This window comes from Mirounga leonina, unplaced genomic scaffold (assembly GCF_011800145.1).
Source record: "Mirounga leonina isolate KUSES-001 unplaced genomic scaffold, KU_Mleo_1.0 Mir_94, whole genome shotgun sequence".
Taxonomy (NCBI): Eukaryota; Metazoa; Chordata; class Mammalia; order Carnivora; family Phocidae; genus Mirounga; species Mirounga leonina.
Window position 1 is genome coordinate 53,296,588 of NW_023270855.1, and position 25,228 is coordinate 53,321,815.

Sequence of the window (25,228 nt, forward strand, 5' to 3'; positions counted from 1 at the left end):
TTCCAGTCATAGTTAACATACAGCATTTAACACAAACCTGATCCCTGTGGAAAGATCTAAGTATTTGGACAATCGAGTCATTTGGAACCGTAAGTAACACCCCAAACCGATATCACTTCGTACTCCAAAAATACGCTTTGAGAGCTTTGGAAACTGAATTAAAATGTCTACACAGCTATGAACAATTGTTTAATAAAACTTTTTCATGTTTCCATTACATGTAAATATATCAATTTGGCATCTCTATAAAAACTCTGAAAATGGTGCAAAAGTTTCATTCTCTTTGAGAAAGCCATTGACAAAAAATATTCACACTTCACTAAAATTTTGAAAAATGGTCTTCTTTCAAAGCTTCTTTATTAATCTGAAATCTTCTGGATTATCAAAATCTAGGTTTGCTTTTTCCTCCTAAAACACTAAAGAACATTTATTCACAAGGATAAAAAGGCAAATGGGGAGATGGAAAACTGAGAAGGGCTTTTTTTTTTTCCCTGAAAATAATAAAAAAGAGCTAGTTACATAAGCATCCTCAAAAGAACACAATGGGATTCATTTTATTGTTGACTTTTGGACAGCAGTGTCATACTTTATTGAAAACAAACCCATGTAAAAACAAAGTTAAAATGAAAAATGGTACCTGAAAAATAAATTATTTTATATAAAACAAATCAATAACTTAAAACACACTAATATACAAAACGTCTACCCATCTACTGTACAGCACGGGAACCAGCTGGTCAAGCGCCCCGCCCCCCAGAGCAAGTCACTGGAAACGGAACAGTACATGGTAAAGAGGTGGCCCCAACCAACGGACAAGCCTTCTCTCCTGGTGGAATGCAAGAGTCCTCTCAAAGCCGCTGCTCAAGCCGTCGGTTAACCTAAACTTAGGTCCCTGCGGTGATGTACAAATAATTTTTTTCTTTTTTTTTTAACGACCAAGCGGAAATCTGAAAACTAGGTCACCAAAAGGCTGTGGGAAAATGTACGATACAATCATTAGAAGTCAGAGGCAAATCAAAAGGTTTGGAAGTGTGAACCCTGCTGGAGGTCTGGGATTCAGGTTCTACCGCTATCGTCAGCAGGGGTCAATCATCAATGCCACTCAACAGAAAGCACTTGGGACTTCAGTTGGGGGCCGGGCCTGGGAATCTGATGGACAGCGGGAGGTGCTTCCTGAGGAGCTGCCTCAGGTCCCAGAGGTGCCATAGGTCCTGGGAAGGTGGCAGGGATTTCAAGGGGAGGGCTTGGGGAGGGGGGTGGCTGGGGAACACAGACCTTTGGCAGCTTATTCTTACTCTCTCTTACCCAACCCAGGAAGGCTGCAAAAAGCACAGAGAAATAAAATCAGGCTGAATCAGATGTGAAATGGAACAGCTGGGTGACGTTAACTTTGATTTTCAAGGCCGACAGCAGACTTGGGGTCGGTCAACGGCCCTAGTTTGGAGGCAAACCAGGGCGAGTTATTGCCAGTAACCTTCGGATTCACCTACTTGTCTGATCCAGCAGGGCCGCCGCCCCCCCCCCCGCCCCCCTGCCAGCTGCCAGCTCAGAAAGCACCAGCTCCCTCCAGCAGCACAGGTCAGACCCTGGACGCTGGGTCTCCAACACGAACACCAAGTGCAGACTCTCAGAGGTTAAGGCAGCTGCCCTTGGCAAGGGAAGGACTCACCTTCAGGGAACAAAGAAGGTGGAGCCCACCCAGCACCATCTGCCTACAGGCCAGGAAAGCCCGTCTCGCAGCTACTCTGGCAAGATGGTGGCGGGCTGGGGTGGGGGTGGGGATCCCAGTCACAGGACGTGCGACTAGAGGCACAGCCAGCGCAGAAAACCACAGCTTGGCATAGTACAATGAAAAACTAAAGAAGGGCAGAGCCAAGGCGTGAAAAGTGAATAATAATTCAACTGGAACCAGGTTCACAAATTTGGAGTTTCTTAGCAAACAACTATCAGGGGATGTTAGGCAGGCCAAGAGAAAATCCAGTCAAAGCCTCTTTGGTATTTATGTACCAAACCAAACTTTTGATAAATTAACATTATCTACTCTTTAATTCTTTTTTTTCATCAAAATTCCCAAATAAAAAGGAGAGCACTCATTTTGTGAAATACAAATATGATCGACCTATGTAAAAAACTTTTATAAAACAGTTTTCTTTTGGATTGTGACTTTTAAAAAATGGGATCTTCCTTTTTGCGAACAAGCCTGGAGAAGAGATAATGAACTTGTTGGACACAGGACCAGCACCTGGTACATCCCTGGGAGCGCCAGTTGCTTTTCAGGGTTAAGTAACACGTCAAAAGCGAAAGCCTTCCACACACTTGCAAATTCACACTCCCAAAGCAACGCGCTGGGGTTTTAGCCAGAAAGGCTGTTCAGAGTGGAGCCCGTGTAAAAGGAGGATTTTACTGAACTGAGAAACCTCAGGCAACTCTCGAAGGCTCATCTCCTCCTCTGTGCCAGCATCAGTGATCAATGTGGTTCGGATAACCGGGCGGGGAGGGAAGGAGCGGCGGTGCTGGCTCCCAGCCCGTCATTTCACGGTTTTTGCTTCCGACAGAATTCAAGTAAGACATGGAACGCTAGTGAGGGCAGGCAGGAATGTGTGTCAAGGAAGAGACCTAATGGGAATCCATCTTCACTGAGGAGACACCGGCCCAAGGCTAGCACAACCTGAAAGGCATATTCTTCCAGGGGAACGTCCTGGTCTGCGGTGAAGAGCGCTCTGGGGCAGACAGAGCAGGGGGGCCCCTCTCCTGTGTCAAATCCAGGCTGACGGGCCTTGGCTCTGGGCTCCAGGAGGAGGCACGCAAGCGGGCTTTGACTTAGGATCTGGAAACTTCCGCTGGAGGAGGGGGTGGGGGTTCCTCCATGGCATGTGGCCAACTCACGAGAAGGCCTCAAGGTATGAACTTGGCCCCTTCGGTGGGAAAACAACATGACAACATCTCAAGTTGGGGAGGATAATGCAAGCAGTTGGCAGCCCCTCGACTGCCAGAGGGAAACGGGGCTGGGACAGGCAGCCTCAGACGGTCCGGGGGGCGTCTCAGAACACTGACCTGCTCTGGAGAAGGCTGTGCCCAATTTTTTTTCCACTTAAATAAATAAATAAATAGGTAGGTAGATAAATAGATAAATAATACCACAATTCCATGATATCGATCAACTAAAACTGCCTATTGTTATGTGTTTTAGTCTTATGTCAAGGCGTAAAAACTGCTGGTACTAAGTTCTCCTATTTTTGATTCTCTCTAAACGCTAGATATTTATAAAAGTCAGATCACACTCCTGAGGAGTTGCCCGGAGGTCTGGCCCTGCTACTTCTCAAGCTCTCTCTCTCTCTCTCAGACTCTCCCTACTGGCTCCCCCGTTTTAAAAACGCCATCTGTGACTGCACACTCCTACGTCACAGACCTGTAAATGCTTTGTCTCGAGGCAAGTCTTTGTTTCTTAAGATCTTTTATAAATCCTCCCTGAATGCTGGCCGTCTGGACCTTACCTAGCCAAAAAGAAAGAAAAGGTAAAATAAAAAACAAAACAAAATTTGAGCAAAACAAAATCAAATTTAATGGTCTTAAATGCAAAAGTAAAAACAAACAAAAAACACAAAAAAGCAAAAGAAAATTAACAGAACAGAACAACCCAGAATGTCAAGGCAGTTATGAAGAGAACTTGGGAGGGTTAATCTTTAAAACTACAAATCAAAGGTTTTTTTTTTTGTTTTTTTTTTTTGTTTTTTTTTTTTGTTGTTGTTAATAGATAACTGGCAAGAAGTAAGTACTTTTCTGCTGAGTGTTCATACGAAAGCAAAGTTTCAAAACAAAATCCGACTAAAATAGGAACAAGTCTAGCGCTCACGAGAAGGGATGCGAGAAATACAATGCTCAAATGTTTCCGTGTTCTTAAAATATAGAGCGATCTTAGGCATTCGAGCTGTGTGAACTGCTCTGGGAAAAGTGGAGAAATGATTGGGAACACCAGCGCCCGGTGTGCGGGGCACCGTGCATGCAACGTGTGCACAGAAATTCGGGATGTCAGAGGATCAGCAGCACGTCTTCAGGCGCGCCTGGAGTTAGGTCTGACTCTGGAATCTACTGGAGTTTCCCTGAAACTCTTTGGTCCGTTCCCACTGGCGCCTGGGCTTGCGAAACCTGTGCGTGTCCTTCTCTGGAGGGCCCGGCGCGGCCCGGCGTGCGGCCCCCCTCCCCGGTGGCGGCCCCCCCCCATCGGATGGCACCGCTGCAGAGCCCCGGGGCTGAGTGAGCAGGAGTGGCAATGGCACCTGCTGGGGAAAGCAATTTCCTGTCAACCAAAGCAGAAATCGCTTAAAATGTTGAAGCGGTTGAGAAAACGCACACTCAGCATCTGTCTAACATCTTTAGTTTGAAAACTAAAACTAAAAAGTTTTTTTTTTTTTTTTTTTTATATCCAGTTTGTGGAGACACCGAATGAAACGAGTGTTAGACAGTCTTAGAAGTTAAAGCATGCTTCAGGTTCACCACCGTCCCGAGGGACTGGTTAGTCAATGCAGTCTACTTAGATTTCTGTTTAATATATATTTTAAAGGAAATAACTTAAGAAACTTAAATTGGTCTAACATTGTGGGATTTCAAACATTTGAACATGTCGGTTGCATCCCAGAGTATAAAAACCTTTTCACTTCTCATTTAGACTAAGACAAACACTTGTGAAAATTGGCGCAAAATGAGTTGTACACTAACAAAAAAGTTTCAACTTCTTCACTCTTAATTATCTATTCCGTACAAAAAAAAAAAAGCATGAGCGAGTTATTTGTGGGACTTATTGGTTTTGAAGGAAACCTGTAAGATTTTGTCCCCCAGGCGGTAGCCGTTCAGACTTGCTATGGCCATGGCGGCTTCTTCATAGTTTGTCATGGTCACAAAGCCAAAGCCTTTGCACTTGTTGGTGTTGAAGTCGCGAATCACTTTCACATTGGTGACTGCCCCAAAGGGGCCAAACATCTGCCAGAGGATCCCCTCATCGGCGTCCTGCCCGAGGTTGTAGATGAAGATGCACCAGCCCGAAGACGCGTTGCCCGGGACATTGACACCAGAAAGCCCACTCATGTGATCTACACCCATAGGGGAGAACCTAGCAAACAGAGAGCACAGCATGCAGGTCAAGGTCATGCAGGCTGGTGTGCCGATGCAGGGGTGGGGGCATGGCTCGGGCAAGGCTGGCACACCCCCATCGGTCACAAACAGGAATTCAATGGGGGGGGGGGCGGCTGCTCCCTGCTCTGCAGAGAGTTGACCCTGAGGAGAGACACTTGTCGCCTGCAGAGGGGCAGAGCTTCAACCAACTTCCCTCGGAGTGATGGCCTGTTGGTGACCAGCTGCTCCCTTCAGCCCTTCTATCGCTGGGGGGAGGGGGGTCCTGTTTAGTCATTCCTGGGCTTCCCACATTTAAAGGATGGAAGCTTCTCCACGTCCTCCTAGGTGTTGTTACACCCTCAGATCTCCCTAGAGGAAACTCACTCTTCACACCCTATGTCTCTGTATGTGTGTACGTGTTTGGCCGGTGGCGGGGGGGGGGGGGGGGGGGGTTTTTTTTTTTTTCTCCCCCCCCCCCCCAAACATCGTACCCTCCCCTCATCTTGATTGCCCCTGTCAGAGGGGTCCCAGGTGAGCACACCCCTGCGAAGGGCCAATGCAGGGCACCGGGAATTCCTTCCCATGGCTCCAGGCCACCTTCCGCTGCCGGCTCACAGCATGCCAGAAGGGCCGGGGGCCGAAGTGATGGCCGTGAACTGCAAGTCCACCAAGCCTACCAAAAATGTGGGACCCTTTCCAAAACAATGCTTTCAGTTGCATAAAAAATAAGCCTTCTACAAACGTGTGGCCATTGCAACAGAATTAAGGGAGATGACAAAGTTGTTGCTGAAGGCACATGGCCCTCTAAAGGTTTCAGAAAAATGGATTTGGGTCAGTTTAAGAATATCTGAGTGTGATACAGCATCCGTGGGGCCAAGAAGCATGACCTGCTCTAAAATAAAATCGGGCTTTGAGCTGTGGTGCTGACCCAGGGGTGAGCAGGTGCCTTCAAGAGCCATTCAACAGATTCATTCTTTTGACAGACATGAGACAAGAGTGACCAGTTCCCCAGGTGCAGCCTGCTTATCCAGAGATTCTTTTCAATGAGGGTTTGGAAGAATCAAGACATGACTGGCTGTGGCTTTGAATGTACAAAAGTCTTGTAAACAGCCTGCACCGGGATGCCTGAGTTGGTTAAATGACTCAGCTGGCTTGTTAGTGGACTTGACTCTGTCTGGAACAGTGATCACAATGTCACTGAAGTGGGGGTGAGAAAAAGCACCCTTGTATCTTTGTGACAGTAAGCCAAGCTAGTTTTCAATTAAAACTGGAAAGAGGACCTCGTCCCCTGCCCCAGTTTTGTGGGAAATCAAACATGAGCCCGAGTTATGACAGTTAACCTGAATCTTCATGTACCTGTTGTACTGAAAGTAACCTGACGCCTCATTCCTATTAATTAGCATTAGTTGGTTTTTCTCCAGCTCATTGGAGTTGGTTTCTTTCATCCTGACCACCATGAAACCCACCTTCCCATTCTTTTCTCTGATGGTACAAAGGAGAGCTGAACCTTCCTTTATTTGGGAGGCTTCCTGCTGTGAGAAGACCTGGCTGCAAACTCTCTCCCCGGCTGGGCCTCTCTTCCTCTTACTGAGTCCGCCTTCTGGTTGCAGGTCTTCCCTCCCACCTCCCCGGCCACCCATGCTGCCCTCCGGCTCTTCTCACTGTGAACCACTCTGGTTGTCGAGACCCCTTTTCCTGCCCGGCCAGCATTTCTGGCTGCTCTAGTCCTCTTTCTTTGCTGTTCCTTGTTCCTGTGACCAAAGCCCCTCCCCGCCCTTCCCTGGCTGGCTGGTTACTGGGAACCCGCTGCATGCGGCTGTCCATGCATCCCACCTGATCAGCAGTGACACAGACTGTGTTCGCTGACCTTCAAAAATGGATTGAGCTCACTTCCGCCCCAAGACACTGCCCCTCCCTTTGTCCTTAAACCAGAAAAGCCAACGAGGGAAGGCCAGCTTTGGAACCTGAGCCGAGTTGAGAACTCTGCATTACTACGTGCTGAAAATAGTGCCTCCCCAAATGGCCTCTGCGCCGACGAGCAGGGTTTTACCCAACCTCACCGCTTAAAACAAAGATGGGAAACCTGCGCAGTCATAGAGAAAAAGGCCCCTAACCTACCTGAGATAAACCCTCATGCCACTGCTATAGGTTTCGACAAAAACAAAACCAAGGGCCCGTCCATCGGGACTGCCGCTACTTATGAGACGGGACATCCCGACTTGGGAGCCCAAGCTGCGGACTCTCATTGTCTGTTCTACAAGATCCTGGCAACTGGAGTCATTTTCAGTCTGGAAAGATGAAGCAATGTCGGAAAACCGTTTGCTTCCCGGACGGGGCTTTTAATCAGAAGCCATGTGATATTTGGAGATGCAAACAAACCCATGGGGAGGTGGAGGAGCAAGGGCTCCCTGCACGCTGGGGAGCGCGACAGCTCTCACCTCTGCACGCCTGAGGCTGCGTCTTCCCGCTTTTACACTCACAGCCCCGCTCAGGTCACCAGACGCCACCAGGCGCCGTACCCTGGAGTGCTGTGCACTCTCCCCTCCCCGGGGCTGGCTGGAGACCGAACCACCTTTCTGGTTCCACTTCTGACGAGACTCGGATGGAAACAAACCATCCTTTCCCACAGATACCTTCTGATGGAGGTGGGGGCCCGGAGACACGCAGTGACTCCGACCAGCCTCACGGGCCCAGTGGGCCTCGGGGAGCAGAGCTGGGCTGGTGAGAGCGCCGCCTCCCGACCCACCTGAATCTCTGCGCCTGGTGGTGAACGGGGCCTCCGAACCGTCTGGCGGGCGAGTGGTACAGCTGGGAGAGCAGCGCCACGTTTTTGTTCTGGTTGGGGTTAGCTGCAAACTTCACTGTAATGGGCTCGGAGGAACCTGGGGGTTTATGACCATTGAAACTGGTAATTGCCTCTTCTGCCTCCGACCGTTTGTCAAACCGGATAAACGCAACCCCTCTGGACAAACCTTTTTAACAAACCAACAGAAACGGAGTTAGGGGGGGAAAGCAACGATTTTTAAAACTGAAAAGCAAAAGTCAAGTCAGTCAGTCTGCTGCGCTTCAAGTCGGATGCTCCCTTCATGAGGCAAACAAAAATTAAACCTATATACGGAAATGAATGAATGAATTTAAAAAAACACTGACCGATAAAAGATTAACGCTTCAGAATTCCTCCTGAGCTGCAGCAGCAGCTACAGTCTCTGCCGAACGATATCCTGCGGACAGATCTCCCAAAGAGACACTCAAACCTCTTTCTCAAAACCATGTGGGAAGAGACGCCACCCGCCATCGCTCCTTCCACGCCAGGTGCCCATGGAAGTGCAGGTGAGCGGCCGGGCCGAGAAGCAGGGCAGGCGGGCGACGAGGTCGGGGCTGAGGGGGCCCTCCCTGCACTCCGCGCTCCCCTGCCCCCCACCCCACCTGTCCTGCCAGCAGGTCCCGGGAGTGGCCGCTGTGGACAAGGAGTGATGGTGGGTCCTTTGCAGGCTGTCTCCTTCCCCGTCATCCCCAGAGGGCACGGAGTCCTAGTAAACAAGCCTCACCCGGCAGCCCTTTGCTCCTGCCCTCACCTCACTCACCTTTTGGGTGCTGCATTCTAAGGTCCCTGCCTCGGGCCCACTCCACAACTGTCCTGCTCCTGCATGGGAAGGCCCAGGGCCCCCTGTCCCGGCCTCCAGCTGCCTCGGGGAGGCACTGCCTCTTGCTACCTAGACCGAGCCAGCCGAAGTCAAGCCTTGGGGCCCTGATGTAACCCAATCTCTCGACAGAGCAAGAATGTGGACCGGGACCAGGCTGCCTGAGATCCAAGGCGCAACTGCTAAAGGCGGTGTCTGGTCTGGAATGAGTGTTAGACCTAGCAAACCGGGCAGAAGGGGGCTCAGCCATGCTCCACCCTGACCCGTCTACATTCTAGGCCTGGGAGGGATGAGAACTGTCCCCTGCAGAACTTGACAAACGGGGTGGGGTTGGGGTGAGGGAATGTGGAGCTGTAGAAGAGGACCGGCTCCTTCTCTGGGGAGAAGAAAAAGGGGGTCGAGTGTGAAGGTCAAAGCGCAGTGGAGAGGGGACAGCCAAGGGCCAGTCAGAGTGAGATGCCATGGCAGGAGTCATGGATGTGTACTGGGGTGGAAGTGGGGGGTGGGGGGAGGGACTGTGGTAGATAGCCCTATCCCAGACACTCATCTCGACTGCCAGTCACAGCCTGTCTGAAGTCACATTTTCTTCTCCAGACAAAGGCCTTCAGCATGCAGTGAATGACAATTATTAAAAAGCAGGACAGCCCAGGCCACCAGCTACGTGAGCACACCAGATGTCCCCCAGGCAGCTCCCACTTCCCGCACCTTTCCTCACCCCTTCCCACAGAGTCCCACCAACTGCCCCACAATGGGCACAGGGTGAGGGTCTCCCCACTGGCCCAAAGGCCACAGAGGGGCACAGAGAGACTCAGACATGCCAGGGGGATGCCGAAGTGACAAGTGTCACTGAGAGGCACAGTTGCCCACTCTGGGCTTAGAATCCCATGCCTGTCTTGGATGCACCACTTCGGCCCCATTCGAGCAACCAGACAGCAGCCAGGGACCCTCGGGCCAAGGATTCTTTGTTTACAACTGTAACATACCGTGGACCCTCCACAGGGAGTCTGAAAGCACATACCCCAGCTCTTCCAACTGGGAAACTCCCCCTCCTGGCGGCCCCCCAGCACAGCAGCCCGGGAGACCACACAGCTGCTCCTAGGGGCCTCAAGGCTGCCTCCACCTTGGCTCCATGACTGTTGAAATATAAATTTAAAATTCACACAGCCAGAAACACTGAATTAGTGAGAACAGACCCGGCAATTCACACGTGTACCAAGAAAATTCTAGAGTCTGAGCTCATTTTCCAATTTCAGTTCAGAAGGAGCACCTAAAACCACACACTCAACATACACTGTTTTTATTGGCTGAACAGCATGAACGGCAGCTTTGACAGACGGACGCCTGGATGGAGATTCACCCTGAGGCAAACGTAACCGACAGCCGTAGCTGGCTGGCTCCTGCAGAAAGCCGCCTTCAGGGAGCCGGTTCCGTTCTACAGACAAGGACCTTGCCATCAAGCAGAGAGCGAGTGTGTATGCCGTGGCGGTTTCCCTGTTCGGTTTTGTAAAATGACTTTCAAATGGAAACTGCCCAAGTGAAATGAAGAGAACCCAGGAAAGAGAGAGTTAGCGAAAGGGAAAACACGTTCACTAAATGATCTGATGAACATACACCTTTTGAAGGGGGCCCTGTGGTGGTTTTTTTCCTCTAGTGTTTTCAGAATCAAGAGCAGATATCAATGAATGGCACGATTTCCAGATGAGTAAACTATAAAGTTCACAATTAAACTGGGTAAGAAGGCAAAGAAAATTTAAAAATTAAGTTCTGTCAACAAGGAAGGTTAAGCTTTCTCAAGAGAGCTGCCCCCTGCCTTCCACGCTACAAGGCCCATCACCTGGAGGCCAACTGGACACGCAAACCTGCCAACCATGCTGGTCTCTGCTCCGGCCCCTCGGGGCTCCCTGGGTGCCGGCAGAGAAGCCCCGCTGGGTGGCCCCCTCTGGAGTAGAGGAGGGAATGGAAACCTACAGTCCTGGGGGCTCACCTTTCTAACTCTCCAATTCAACAGCCTGGGCTAGGGCAGGACTGTGCACAGGGGCTCCCTCCCCCCCACCCTTCGCAAGGACTGTGAAGACAGTCCCCTCCTCTGAAGCGGCAGAGGCTGGTGGGATGCCTGCGAGAGAGTGAAGCTCCCGTGGATGCCACACTGAATTCACAGCCGAGCCTGGAGCCCTCCAATCCTGAGGTGCCCCCCTCCAAGAGACAGCAGTCTTACAGAGGGAAAGGAGACAAAATGGCCCACAAATGGCTGAGGGGAACTGTCTGCAGAAGTGACCTCTCTCAGGGTGGCAGGAGCCCCTGGGGAAAGCCAGGTGGCCGGGGCAGGGGTGTTCTTGGAGAGAGCCAGCTCCACTCAGTCATGCTGGGCTGGACAGAGACGAGCAGAGGCAAAGCAGGACGTGTGGCATGAGGAAAAGGAGGGCCATGGAAGCAGAACGTGGGCCAGCACGGTCATGCCATCCGGGTCCCCAGGCAGCCCACACAGGTGGGCCTGGGGATAAACACGTGCACAGACCAGCCGACTGGATTGTTCTCTCTCAACTGGCACTTGAAGGTAAAAGGGGAGCTTTAGGGACCACAGGAAACTGTCCTGGTGCAGATCAGGGGGGCTTGATACCGAGTAAATGGGATCCTTACCCCACCCCATCCCACCCCTACCCCACGGCAAAGGTGCAGAATAGAGGCCGTGGTGTGGTCCTAGTTCCTCCAGCATAGCCTGGCGTCAGAGCAGGTGTCTGCACCAGGCACAGGGCTACCCAGAGCTCCTGTGAAATGCCAGCGAGCTGCACGTGTGGACCACACTCCAGAAGGCCCTCCTCCCCCTCTGGTCCTGGGACCCGAGCTGTCCACTCCTCTCCAGGACAGGCCTTAGCCTAGCACTACAGCCAGGCAGCAGGGCCAGCATATGAGGAGCTAAGCTTCCACAGAGGGGGTGGAGGAAGGGAGGGCAGGTGGCCAGGCCACCTACCCCAAAGCACAGCTCAGGGGGACACAGGAAAATGTGTGCACACCTCCACCCCCACCTGTCACAGGCCAGGAAGGCCCAGCCCACCTGCTCTCTGGGATCTCCTGGGGGTGCTGCTGGTCTCTTAGAAGGGAGGTCACCTCGGAATTAGGACTTCCTGTGACCAAACTACCCAGGGTTTGCTTTAATACCACAGCCAAGGGGGTGGTGAACACACTGTGTTGGAAGAACATGAAAATCAACCGCAGAGATTTCCAATGGCTTTGTTGAGCTCCACGAGCAAAAATCTTCCTTGCCAGTGTGTCAGCAGGTTCCCACTCGTGGTGGGAATAGAACCAAGGGTCTTAAAGCAGGTGCGGCCCAAGCTCACCGCTCCCCACACAGCGCCACGCACAGGGCTGGGCAGTGGACGGGACGTCCCGACTCCAGTCCCTAGGCCGCACGGTGAGGACCGGCACCAGTCTCCTGCACAGGGCTGCTCCCCGGGGGCGGGGGCGTCCTCAGCTCAGCTGTGCCTCACTGCTTCCAGCAAAGCCCAGAGCCCACGCTGCTAAGCTCCTGGGCTGAAACGACCTAAGAGGGGCTGGTGAAGTGGCCAGGATCGTCAGGGAGGGGAATTACTGCCTTGAGCTCTCTGAGCTTTGAATGTGCTACCCAAGGCGGGGGAGGGCGGGGGGGAATGGGCATCCAAATCATGGAGACTGGAGACCGGCTCCTCAGAAAGAGCCACCCTGTGGCTCAGTGAAAAGTGGGAACTCTGGATCGTGAGTGAAGACTGTCCCACACTGCACACCATGTGCCTGCAAGAAGAGCAGCAGTGAATGATTGACTGGTGGCCTTTCCAACCCATTCACAAGCCAGGCCGGGACATTTGGGTGCTTGAAGGAAGGGGCCAGGATCACTTGGTATTTTCACCATAACATGCTGGCCTAACACAGGGGCGGTTTTACTACCATTTTTACCTCCCCAGCCTCGTAAAACAAAAGCCAAGGTCTTCTCATTTGGATTCTGTCCTCCCCAGGGGAATAACTATGGCCCCGAAACTCAAGCAGCAGCCTGTCTTCCTGGAAACTCTGGCCCCCGCCGAGAGGAGACCCGCAGCCCGCATCCGGGCCACCCACTGTACCTGTGGTCTGATCCACAAGGACCCGGGAGTTGATGATTCGCCCAAACCGAGAGAACATGTCCTCCACATCCTTCTGGGTCATGGTCCGCGGGAGCCCACTGATGTACAGGTTCGCGTCTTTGATGACCTCTGAGCTCGGGCGAGCATACGACACCTTGAAGATAAAACCACTTTCTGGGGTTAGGGCAGGTGTGCGGCCAAAGCATCGGGTGGTGGGGTTAACTTTTCAGGCAAGAAAAAGCCACCCTTCTGGTGAGAAACCATGCCAACACTCATTACCTGTGGCGGTACGTGCGAGCAGGCTCACCTGGGCCGAGCAGCGGGCCGGATGGACACCCCCTAGCATCTTCTCGCCTAGATTTTACACTCCACGGGGAGGCAGACATATTCCAAGTTCTCAAAGCCAAGAGACTGAGGGCCCACAGCTGGCGGCAGACAGGGCCACCACTCAACCCAGCTGTCTCTCCTACCGGGGCCGCACCCTCTCTGACAGTGAGCAGCCTGGGGACAGGACCCAGTGCTGCCTGCGAGGAGCCTTCGAAGGGCAGTGGCTCTAGAGCTGGGCGCCACCGGAAGGGCGCCACCCACCTACCCGCAGGCCAACTTGCCACCGGAGCCCAGAGGCGACCCAGGGCTGCTGGGGGAGCCTGCAGTCCAACACTCGAGTGTTCGATATTAAATGACTCCATGGGTCTTCGTTTTGTAAAACTGAAGAAAGCCTGCAAGGAACTTCGGCAGCGGCTTCGATAAAGTGGTCTGTGTGTGTCCTGGAGCGGGAAGGCTTCAGGGGCCAGCGGCCAGGCAGGCCTTCATGCTTTCCCAGGTCAGGGCCACCGCCATGGCTGGCCAGGAGGAGGGATGGGACTGAGGCCACACCCCTGCTGGGAAGGAGCAGGGCCCCTCTGTCTGCAAAGGAGAGGCCTGGAGAGAAGGGCCTTGATCACACCTGAGTGTCAGGACCAAGTCTGAACGAGTTAGGAGGCTGGGAAATGAGGAAGCTGGGAAGGGGGCTCTGGAAGGGTGGGGGACTTGGACCTATGCCAAATAATGTGCTGAGTCAGGTCACAAAGCTGAGAGGACACGGAGCCTGAAACCATAACCCAGGAGCAGACACAACCTTTCAGGTGTCACTGGGCAGCACGAGGCACAGGTGTGTTCTCACCACAACGCTCAGGCCTGCCAGGAGAGGCACAGGTGTGGTTCCTCGGGCCGAGCACACACGTACCCCTTCCTTCATGTGCTGCTGACCCCGAACCCACGTCATGCCCTAAGAGGGGACGACAGACACAGCCTTTGCCAGCAGAGCAGAAAGCAGTCGAGCAGGCAATAGAGAAGGAAAGAGAAGTCGTGTGTGTGGTCAGAGCCCAGCTTCCCTGCCCAGAGGCGCCAAGGATCATGGAGGCTGGACGTCAGACGAGAATGGAACAGAAGTGGCCCTGACTAGAAGGATGCCCCAGGGCACCAGGTCCCGTCAGGGGCTGGTGGCCTCCAAGCAAGTAGTGCTGCACAAGCTGCACATTTCCTGGAAGCTTCCCTGTGCTGTGTCCAGGCCCGAGGCACCTTGGTTAGGTCTACAGTACAGGAACGCTGTGGTCACTCAGTGATGCATCCAAGGCCTGGGGCAGACGTGGCATTGTCCCCTGAGACAGAGGCCACCCTGGCCTGCAGGGACTCCCCAGCACCCTTCCCCACTGAGGCGGTGGCTGGCCAGTTCACTGGAGCTTGGTCACACTCCTCGACTTCCAAAGAATGGTGTGTCAACGCTCTCTCACACATCTGGGCCTAAACTCTCTGGGTCTGCAACAACCAGCCTGCAGAACCCACCCCCATTCAAACCCTTGCCAGATGGCTGTCCCATTTTACCAAAGGCCCCAGGCAGTGGCGTTGTTTCGGGCAGGAGGGCTAAAAGGGGAAGGCAGGCCTGCCAGGACTCTGGCTGTTCTGTGCTGGGTCCACAGGGAGCGCTTCCCAGAACTGTCTGGTCAGGCCAGAGATTTGCCTGGATGGGGCTGCATCTGGGCTCTGCCCCTGGCTTTTAATGAAGGACACAGTGGCAAAGAGCACCTCCAAACCAAGACCCTGGCCCCGGTGAAGCGGCGCAGAGGTTGGTACGGACTATGATCGTCCCCTGATGAAGTCCCAGAGGGAAGATGCCTTTGACGGCCAAACGCGCTTCGACTCCTTTCAACAACAGGTTCTTCAGGGCCCATGGCAACCACCGTAGCTTTCCTTCTCTTCAACCACTATCAAGTTCAGAGTCAGGTCAGCATCCAAGGAGACTGCACCAGAACACCTAGCACCCAGTAAGCTCCATGACACAAGGTCCAGAACCTCTTTCCTCAGCTCTCGGCATCACCGGCTCCTTCGCCCCACGCAGGTCTTTTCCTGTCACGTTCTCCAGAAACCTTCCTATGAAAGGCTGAACACATTCATATGTCGCAGTGCTAACCCCCAGCACTGCAGAATGTGACCTTATTGGGAAAGAGGGTCGTTGCAGATGTCATTCATGAAGATGAGGTCACACCAGAGCAGGGTGGGCCTCAAACCCAATAACTGCGTCCTCAGCAAAAAGGGGGAGACTGGCCAGAGACGCACACAGGCTCAATGCCATGTGAAGATGAAGGCAGACGTCCGGGTGAGGCTTCCCTGAGCCCAGAAGCGCCAGAGACGGCCAGCGACCCCCAAGCCAGGGGAGCACCCAGGATGGATTCTCCCTCACGGCCCAGGAAGGAACCAATCTGCCCACACCTTGATCTCGGACTTACGGCCTCCAGAACCGTGAGAACAAATTTCAGTTGTTTGACACTCCCCAACCACACAAACACCATTTGTGGTGCTTTGTGGTGGCAGCCCTGAGAAACTCCACTTCCCCGACCACCTGATTGGCCATGGAGCCCCTCCGCCCACAAGCAGTGCCCAGCCCCCCTCCCCTGGGGAAGTTTCTCCACTGCATGCATCTTGATCTGACATACTCTACCTCTTACTTATTTAACCGTGTAGCACACTTGATGAGGGCAAAACTTTTGTGTTTGCTGTGGTATCACCAGCACCTAGAACAGATGCAGGTGGACAGCAAGCAGGCAGCAAGCCACCGCTGAACGAGGGGACAAAAGCAGTTGCTGTTACTACTACTAATGCCTGCCTGCCTGCACCGCCGTCTCCCCGGCTCTGTTCACAGCTAGTCAAAGCATACCGTTCTGGTTCCCGGTGTTTATCTCCCACGCTGAGCCGGGGAAGCGGTGTGGCAGTGGGGTGTCAAGCGCCCAGAGCCACAGCACCTGTTTCCAACCCTGGCTTTGCCCCTCTCTACCTCTGGACCATGGGAGACCTGTCACTACTCGAAGCATCAGCTTCTTCAAGCCTAAATTGGGGATCATCTCTCCCAGGCTGTGGTGAGGAAAATGGAGACAAGGTTCGGAAGGACCTGGCCCACTGTAAGCCCTCGACAGGTGTTGGCCAGGAAATGACACAGGACTGGCGCCTATGCCCCACTCAGCCTGTCGCCTCCGCACACGCCCCCTCACCGGGGTTGCCCATGCTGTTGTTACAGGGCACAGGGACAGGGAGACTCCTCACTCCCTACTCGGATCAACGAATGACATTAGAACCAAAGGGGACAGAGCGAATGCTGGTGAGGTCCAGGCACAGCCAGGTGAGCTGTGGGGTGCGGGACCTCAGAGCCTGGGGGGCAGACGAGCCTTTGGAAAGGTCCTGCCTTCGTGGTGAGAAATGGGGCTTCAACCTTGGGGATAACCTGCAGTTGCCACAACGTGCCAGCCACTGAGTCTCCTCCAGCGTGGCCACCCTTGCCTTCTGCCCCACCACAAGAGGCATACTTTGGCCCCTGCAGACACCTCTGCCAAGGATCCCCCCGTGTCCCCACCCTGGCCCTCCCTACCCCTAACTCCTCATCCCCCAGATCTCAACTCTGACTTTCTTGAGGGAACCTCTCTGGTGCTCCCTACGTTGGGAGAAGGCCATCCCAGGTACGATCAGATAGTGGTCTCAGAATTAACATCTGTGTTAACAAGTGGGCTATCTGAGGGCAGCCGTGGGCCATGGGACCCAGCACCAGGCAGAGGACGTGGCCCCTAGAACATACTTGTTGTATAACGATGAATTTTCTGCATCTATTTGAATAACTGTCTGCTCTCCTGGCATCTGCAAACATTTTCTAAATGCAGAAGATAATTCCTAACAGACTGAGAGCTTTAGGCTGAGAATAAACAACCTGGAGCTGGTGGAGAGGAACCAGTAACCTGACATGTGGAAAGGCCGTAATATGTGGTTTCCTTCACCAGCCCCCACAGGGGAAGGCCCCTCTCGGAGTCTGAGCTAGCCACAGAGATATGTGGGCTGCGCTGCTGTCCTCAGGGAGCACACAATAGGGTCTATGTGCACACAGGCCTGGGAAGTCTGCTGAGGAGTGTTTCCGTGGGTCTGGGGATGATTAAACCACTGAGCAATCCATATCATGAACAGTTCAACAGCAGACACGGAACAGCGCCCTCAACAGCCAGACTGTAAGACTTCCCTAGCAGATGGGAATACGGGCTCCCAGGGCCACCCCGAAGTGTGACTTGGGAGGCCCAAGCTGCAACCCTGGGAACCTTTATTATACAAGCACCCCACATGGTTCTGATGCCCAGGGGAGCTTGGGAAGCCCAGCCATGGTAGAGGTCCCAAGAGGGACCTTTGTGGGCACCCACATGAATCAGAGTGATGGGAGATGGGGTGGGAGGATCTGGCAGGTCCACCAAAGGCTGAGAGAGGGCAGTCTCAGTCCAAGTGGCTTCCTGTCGAGGGAGACCATGCAGGCAGGCACGGTGCCTGCCAAGCTGCTGCAGGAAGCTAGGTCAAGGGACCAGCCTGGGGCAATGGGAGGACACGTATTCTAAAGGAGGGCTCAGTAGGGAGTAAAGGTCAGGAACACAAAAAGTTAGTCCCAGATTGGGTCTGGAGCTGCCCAGGATCACAGAAGCCTGCAAACAGACACTTGGGGATGGGGATGGGGAGGAGGCAGGGCTTGGGACTGAGAAAAGGAGGGGGTGGTAAGTGAGAGCAGGCTGAGAAGAACACGAAGCCATCCTGTGAGGCCTGGAGGACTTGCCAACTCGTCCCAGGAAGCTGCCACAGCCCTTGAATTGGGAGTGACTGTGGTGGCATTCAGCCTGAGCCACCCCCCCCCGCCCGATCCCCCCAGCCAGCTGCGCTGCCCAGCTCCTTGCTTCGCTCAAGCCACTGGTCAACATGAAGCCACCCCACAGAACGTCCCCCAGCCCTCTACCTCTGCCACGCGTGACTTTCAGATCTTTGGGTTATGATCTGAACATGTGTGTGCACGTGCATGTATACACACACAGGCCCCGCCATGAAGGCAGAGAACTCATCTATTCTCTGACACCCAGCAGGGGCTCCATAAACACCTGCCGGACGGATGAGTGACCCGGCCGTGATGGGGCAGGGAGGGCAAGGCTGCACAAACACTTGCTCGGCACGAGGATGGCACACCCTGGGCCCGGGAGGGGACTGCCCTCATGTAAGTGCCCTTCCTGGTGACCGTCCCTTTGCTCGTAGAGCTGAGGTGGCTGAGAGGAACCAGCACGGTCCAGGGCGGTCCCTGCCCAACACGCGTCTGACAGGCACTGCTTCAGCTCCATCAGATGCTCCCAAAGCACCAGGGCTCTGAGGAGTGGTCCCCTCAAGAGTGATGATGAAGTAAGGGGGAGACCCCTCAGCCGGGTGAGGTAAGGGGAGGTCACTCACCCAGGCCAGGGCCAAGGTGGCGATGGCAGCTCTTTACCTTAATGGTTTTTGACTGGAGCCGCAGGCCATTCAGGGTGTTGATCGCTCTCTCCGCATCCTTGGCAGTCACGTAGTTCACAAAGCCGTAGCCCAAGCTGTGCCCTGTGTGGGAGAACACGTGCACAATGGTCAACCGGCTGAGAGCCAGGGACGGTGAACAGGACGATGACCAACTGGGCTCAGGAGGACGAGGTCGCAAAAAGCCATGGCCTCTGGGAAGTGGGCTCAGACACCGGTGGTCAGGATCTATACTGGTTTTTTGTTACACCTTTTGGCAAACTTTTAAATTTTCTACAATGAACAAATGTTACCTTTGTTAATTTCTTTTTTTTTTTTTTAAGGGGCTGTTTTTTTTCATTTTTTTTAAAAAAGGTTTTATTTGACAGAGAGAGACATAGTGAGAAAGGGAACACAAGCAGGGGGAGTGGGAGAGGGAGAAGCAGGCTTCCTGCTGAGCAGGGAGCCCGATGTGGGACTCGATCCCAGGACCCTGGGATCATGACCTGAGCCGAAGGCAGACGCTCAACGACTGAGCCACCCAGGCGCCCCTAAAAAAAGGGGCTGTTTAAAAAGAAACACCATGTGGGGTGCTTGGATGGCTTAGTCAGTTAAGCGTCCAACTCTTGATTTCAACTCAGGTCATGATCTCGGGGTCGTGAGATTGAGCCCCACGTCAAGCCCTACTTTGGGCTCCATGCTCAGCACGGAGTCTGCGTGGGATTCTCTCCCTTTCCCTCTCGTTCCCCCTCTGCTTCTGTGCACGCACTCTCTCTCAAATAAAGAAAGTCTTTAAAAAACAAGGAAGAAACACTGTGTTGCTAATGGCACCCTGCAGACACCATCACCAAAGCAACGACGACGATCAGTCCCACCATCTGCCGGCTGAGACGGGGCTCCAAGGGCAAGGGGAGGGCAGCCACAGCTGGTCCAGACAGGCAGGCGGGAGGGCCGAACGGTGGCTGGCTGGCTGCATCCAGCTGTTTCTCCACCACTTGAGCCCCAGAGTGGGAAGGCTTGCTGGGCTCTGGTGCCACCCAGTGTTGGGTCCCTCACTTTCCCAAACCTACAACTCAACTACCAAGCAGACGACAGGGAGCTCGGGGAGAAGCTGGAGCGGAGCGAAGTCCCAGGCCAGCCAAGCGCCTGCCTTCACAGCCCCGGTCAAGCCTCTGGGGCTCCCCCTGGCAGCAGCAGCTGAAGTCTGGGGCGGGGGGGTGCGGCACAGGTTACTATAAAGACATCCAGGGTTACAGGTAGGTGTCCCCACCTCTCCTTGGTGATACATTCAAGTGATGAGAGTGACCACCAACAGCATGCCACGAGAGGGACTCAGACTAAGAGGGGAGGGGAGGTGGGTTCCCAGGAGGCCCAGAGAGAAGCAAAGGCTGAGGGGCCGAGCAGAAGGAGCTTTGTCCTTTCACTACAGGAGGGGCAGGAGGAGGCCCAGAGAAGAGAACCAACATGCCCACCCTTACCCATCCACGTGCCATGCTAGGGGGCAGCCACTGAGTGCTGGGCACTGCTCTGGGCACAGAGATAGAGCAGTGAGCTTCGCTCCATTCCTCTGGTTGCTGGAGGGTGACAACAGGCAGGTAAAAAACACCAGGCCTTCAGCCACATGAGGCAGAGGTCCCTGGGTGCCAGATGAACCCAGGCCCTCTGGTAAATAATGAGATACGGAACCCAGCAGAGTCTAACCCAGTTTTGCACTTTCTTGAAACAAAAACAAAAACAACCCCCTTTATTTTTTTAGATTTAAAGTTACAAAGATAATAGAATTCCCATAGACCCTACACCCCATTTCCCCTGTTGGTAACATCTTACACCAGAATGGGACATTTGTTACAATTCAGGAACCAGGACTGATACGTTGCTAGTTAACCACAGTCCACCCTTGATTCAGATTGCCTTAGTTTTCCCGCAAGGGCCCTTTCTGTCCCAGGAGGCCATCCAGGATCCCACAGGATATGTAGTCGTCACATCTCCTTAGGCTGCTCTTGGCTGGGACAGCTTCTCGGACTTTCCTTGTTTTTGATGACCTTGAGAGTTTCAAGGAGGACTGGTCAGGAATTTTGTAGAATCTCCTGCAGCTTGGGTTCGTCAGATGTTTTTCCATGATAAGGCTGGGGTGTTGGGTTTTGTGAGGAAGAGCCCAGAGTAAAGTGCCCTCCTGATCCTATGGGGATGTGTGTGCTGTCACCCTGACTTACACTGCTAATGCTGGCCTGGATCCCCTGGCCGAGGCCGTGGGTTTGCCAGGTTTCTCCACTGTCAGGTCACCCCTCCCCCCAAACTGTAGGCTCTGGAAGGAAGTCAGTGCACAGCCCATACCAAAGGAGTGCCTTGTGGAGATATACGCTCCCTCCTTCAGGGCAGAGTAGCTACACAAACTATCTGCAGTTCTGCATGGGCCACTTTTTTTTTTAAAGAAACAAAACCCAAACCTGACCCTCCACACCCAAATTTCTTCTTCTTCTTCTTTTTAAAGCTTTTATTTATTATTTGAAAGAAAGAGAGCAAATACATGACAGCAAGCAGGGGGCACGGAGAGGGACAAGCAGACTCCGTACTAAGCTCGGAGCCCAACGCAGGGCTCGATCTCAGGACCCTGAGATCATGACCTGAGCTGGAATCAAGAGTCGGATGCTTAACCGACTAAGCCACCCAGGCGCCCCCACACCCAAACTTCTAATGAAACTCCACAGGTCTGAGAGACTTCGCTCCTATACCGTGGGCAGTGAGGACCCCAGAGCAGCAGGGCTGGGGGGCCGGGGCCCATCTGGCAGGAGAGTCAGACTCAGAAGTTCAGAAAAGAGGGCAATGACTACAGTCGGCTCCAGGCTGGGAACTTTAGGGCCCTTGCTAACGGTCCAGACTACAAATGTTAAAGCTGAGAATGCAGAAGGTCCATGGTATGGATTCCTAACCAAACTACAGGCTTGCTGGGATTTTTACTCCCAAACACCTGCTCTCCAATCCCACTCTGCCCATCTGTCACTGTGCCCAGGCCAGGAAGCCCGTTGGCCCGGCCCCCAGAGGGACTCCTCTGCCTCTTTGGTCAACACACGCTCAGGTCTTCTTGTCTTTCTGCTCTTCCTGCAAGGCCAATCCCAGTCCTGGACCACCTGTCACCTTTGCCAGCTGCGCAGATGGCCTAAGCCCTGCCAGGGAACACCAGACGCTGATGAAGATGCGTGCCCAGGCCGCACTCCTGTGTCTCAGCTTCAGCTGGCTCCTGGCGGCATGTAAACATGGGTCCTACCCAGCCCCACTTCCTGATTCCTCACCTCCCCGGTGCTCGGTGGCCCTGGCCGGGCTCCCAGGGTGGTCGCTGCAGATTTCCAGCACTGCCCTCACCGAGGCCACAACTGTCAGGTGCTGCCCCACAGACAGGTGCCTCCTCCTCCAGGATGTGATGACAATGCCAGGTTTTCTTTCTCCCCAATGGTCCCTCCTCAAGCTCCTAGTCTTCTACCCATCCCATCGAGATGGCCCCCAAGGTTCCACCTTTGGCTCCTGTCTCAGTCATACATTCTTCCTGGGTGGCCTCCTCAACCACCATGTGCCCGCACCTGCCAATGTCACCCAGGAAGTCACATGCCCCCAGATGGCCACTGCCTCCTTTCCCAGGTTTGCTCCCCCTCCGGTTCTCATCAATGAGTCGACAAGTATTAACTGAGCACCTACCATGTGTCAGGCCCCATGCCAGGCTGACCAGGGGGTTCGATGATGATCATGAAGGACAGTCTGTGCCTCAATGAATGTCACATTCCAGTGGGCAAGTTGGATGACAAAGCAGTAAGAAACCAATGAACAAAACCGCTGCCCAGGTGCAATGAGGACAATCTCTGCTGTGGTGTGAGAGGGACTGATGGACAGGCCCATGGTCGACAGAGCGGTCAGGAGTGCCCTGTGAGGAGCTGATGACTGCAGCAAGACCTTGGGATGGCTGGGGCAAGCAGTCCAGACAGAAGAGCAAGTGCCAAGTCTGGGAGGCAGAGGAGACTTTGGTGTGTTCCAGGAAATGAAAGGTGGCCAGAGCAGCTGAATGAAACGAGCTGGGGAATGGCCCAGAAGTGGCTGCTGGGTGGAGTGGGGCCAGGCCGCCAGGCCCGGGAGGTAGGCCAGGTGTGGATGCACAGGCTGGGGCAGCTGAAGCAAGACCCACCAAGAGGACCCGCAGATAAGCCGCTGCAGGAGGGAGCTCGGAGGAGGCCAAGTTTCCCCAGGTGCCAGGGAGTAGCTCCGCACCATCGTGCCCAGGCCAGGCCTTCTGGGGCCTAGAGCTGCATGGGGTAGGATCTCTGCACACCCTGTTCTGGGGCTGTCCCTGTCCTCTCGGAGTCTATTCAACCCTCTGTGGTGGGCAACTGCATGCAGTGGGAGGGCAGGCAGCTGAGGAACAAAGGGGAGCCCCTGGTTTGCACCCACCACATGAGGCCATAGGTGAAAAGTGCCTAACACAGGGCCAAGTCCCTGCCTCCACCCAGCTGCTCGCCACAAACCAATCGTGCTCAACTCTGGCTGCTTGCTAGAATCACCAGGGTAGCTTCTAAAAACGATCACAGCCAGATCATAATCTGAACCAATGACATGGGCATGGGGGTGGGGGTGGGGTAGGAGTGGAGGTGGTTTCAGTAGTTTAAAGCTCCCCAGCGACTCCCGTGAGGAGTTGAGAGCTGCAGCTGGAAGTCAATGAGGAGAGTGGGGCTCTCCAGTCATGCAGAAACCTATTGGTCCTGCTCAGAGCAGGGGCCTGGGGGAAGGCCCTCACTTCCCAAAGCAGCCCCCAAGATAGAGTCTCTCTATAAGCCATGCAGGGTAATGACACAGCTCCCCAGGGCCCGCCTCAGCCTGAGGACCCAAGATGTCAGGCAGGCGTACTTCCAATCTCCTTACAGATGATTCTCCTGTCCCCTAGAGGTAGTGAGCCTGCTAGAATCAATGCCATGAAGGCAGATCAGGTGCGGCCCCCCTCTCATTCAGAGCAATGGAAGATGAGCCCTGCCAGAGGAAGGTCTGAGGTCTGGTGGGGGGACAGGGGTGCTCAGGGGCTGTGCTCAGGCCAGGTATGGATGCTGCACAGGCTGCTGGGCCTTAAGGAAGGCAGGGCCTGCCTCGAGTCAGTGCTGGCAGCTGAGGGCAACCAGAAGCCCAGGATGGGAGATCTGGTGGAGAGGGGAGGGGGAGGGAGATTGGGGGCGGGGGGTGGGGGTGGTGGAGAACAGCCAGGGATGAAGCATGAATAAACTCTGGGTCTAAGGCCGAGGGACGCCCTAGAGGCCAGCGCTGCCCCCAGCTCTCGCTCGGCCCCAAGCTCTTGCTGCCCCCCAGCTCACGGGGCCCCCAGATCTCGCTCCTCACCCTGCAGGTAGAGCTCTGCATCTCTGACTTGCTCCTGCACCAGCACAGTAACCTCCGGGACGGTTAAATCACAGACGTGCGGACACCCTGGACTGGCTGACTCAGGGGGCCTGGGACGTGTGTTTCTCCGGGGGGCCGGGTGCTGCTGCGCATCGGCGGCCAGCACCCCGAGAGCCGCTGCCTGGAGAATATCAAGACTGCCTTCATGCGAAGCGCCCTCTGTGTCCTGCCCAGTGCCTCACAACCACTGCTCTTCCAGTTCCAAACACTGCTCTCTCTCTAGACAAAGTCAAAACCAAGAGATGATACCCTGACATCTCCTATTACATTCACCGACCCGAGCAGCCAGACACAACGTCTCTCAATTGACCCAGGACGGGCGGCTGGGGGAGGGGAGCACCCCGTGGACGAGGCCTCCCCTGCAGCGTCAGAGGGTAGGGAGAGTCAAATTCTTCCTTTAAATGTCTGTGGGGGCTCAAGGGATGATTTCACGGGGGAGACAGGCTGGGTCTTAGGTGGGGGGTGTGTGTGAATGAATTAATGAGACAATAAATAAGACACAGCAAATGCCCCCAAAAGAAAGAAAATGGGCAAAGGACAAGAAGGGTATTTTATAAAAGAAGAGTACGAACAACCAGTAAAGATATAAAACCAGATGAACGTCATTAAAAAGTGAATGACTACCCTAATAGGATGTCATTTTTTACTTAGGTTGGGCAAGGTGAGAAACCCCCCTAGCCTAGGGGATGGCAGGGAAGGGAAGAACGAGTATAAATTGGCGATCGGGTTCAAGACGGTACACACTCTCCCATCTATTGGCTCACCTCCAGGAAGACCTCCAATAGAACTCAGTGATGAGTGAAGACTTGCACCACGATTATTTCTCTCAGTGGGGTTTGTAAATATGGAATATGGTTCCAGCCTGCTGTAAACTCAGAACCTCCATACAACAGGATCCTGTGCTAACTGTTCTGGTGAGGGAGCTATGCTCAGCAACAGAAAAACATTCACAGGTACAGGAAGCAAAGGTTCTTGCACAGCTTGGGTGGTGCGAGCCCATTTTTCTAAAAGCACATGGTTGCTTATGACCACAAATATGGAAAGAAACAAGTATGGAAGGACATGAACCACAAAGCCAACATGATTTTGGGTAATTTAAACTCTCCTTCCTTCTTGCTTCATGTTGTTGTTGTTTTTCTAGAAGGAACCAAGGTGATT

General features: G+C 53.8%; 1 protein-coding gene across 2 annotated transcripts in view; it reads right to left on the reverse strand.

Moving 5' to 3' along the window:
* Positions 1-936: 936 nt before the first annotated feature.
* Positions 937-25,228, reverse strand: part of ELAVL1 (ELAV like RNA binding protein 1) — a 39,975-nt gene continuing 15,683 nt past the window's right edge. The window contains exons 3-6 of one of the 2 annotated variants that reach the window (XM_034998336.1): positions 18,645-18,748; positions 12,842-12,995; positions 7,856-8,081; positions 937-5,107 (exon numbers count right to left, since the gene is read on the reverse strand). In XM_034998336.1, the coding sequence (XP_034854227.1) occupies positions 4,783-5,107; positions 7,856-8,081; positions 12,842-12,995; positions 18,645-18,748 (809 nt within the window). In that variant the 3' untranslated portion in view covers positions 937-4,782. Of the gene's footprint in view, positions 5,108-7,855; positions 8,082-8,693; positions 12,808-12,841; positions 12,996-18,644; positions 18,749-25,228 lie in introns of those variants that run through there. The other variant, XM_034998337.1, reaches the window with a different exon arrangement.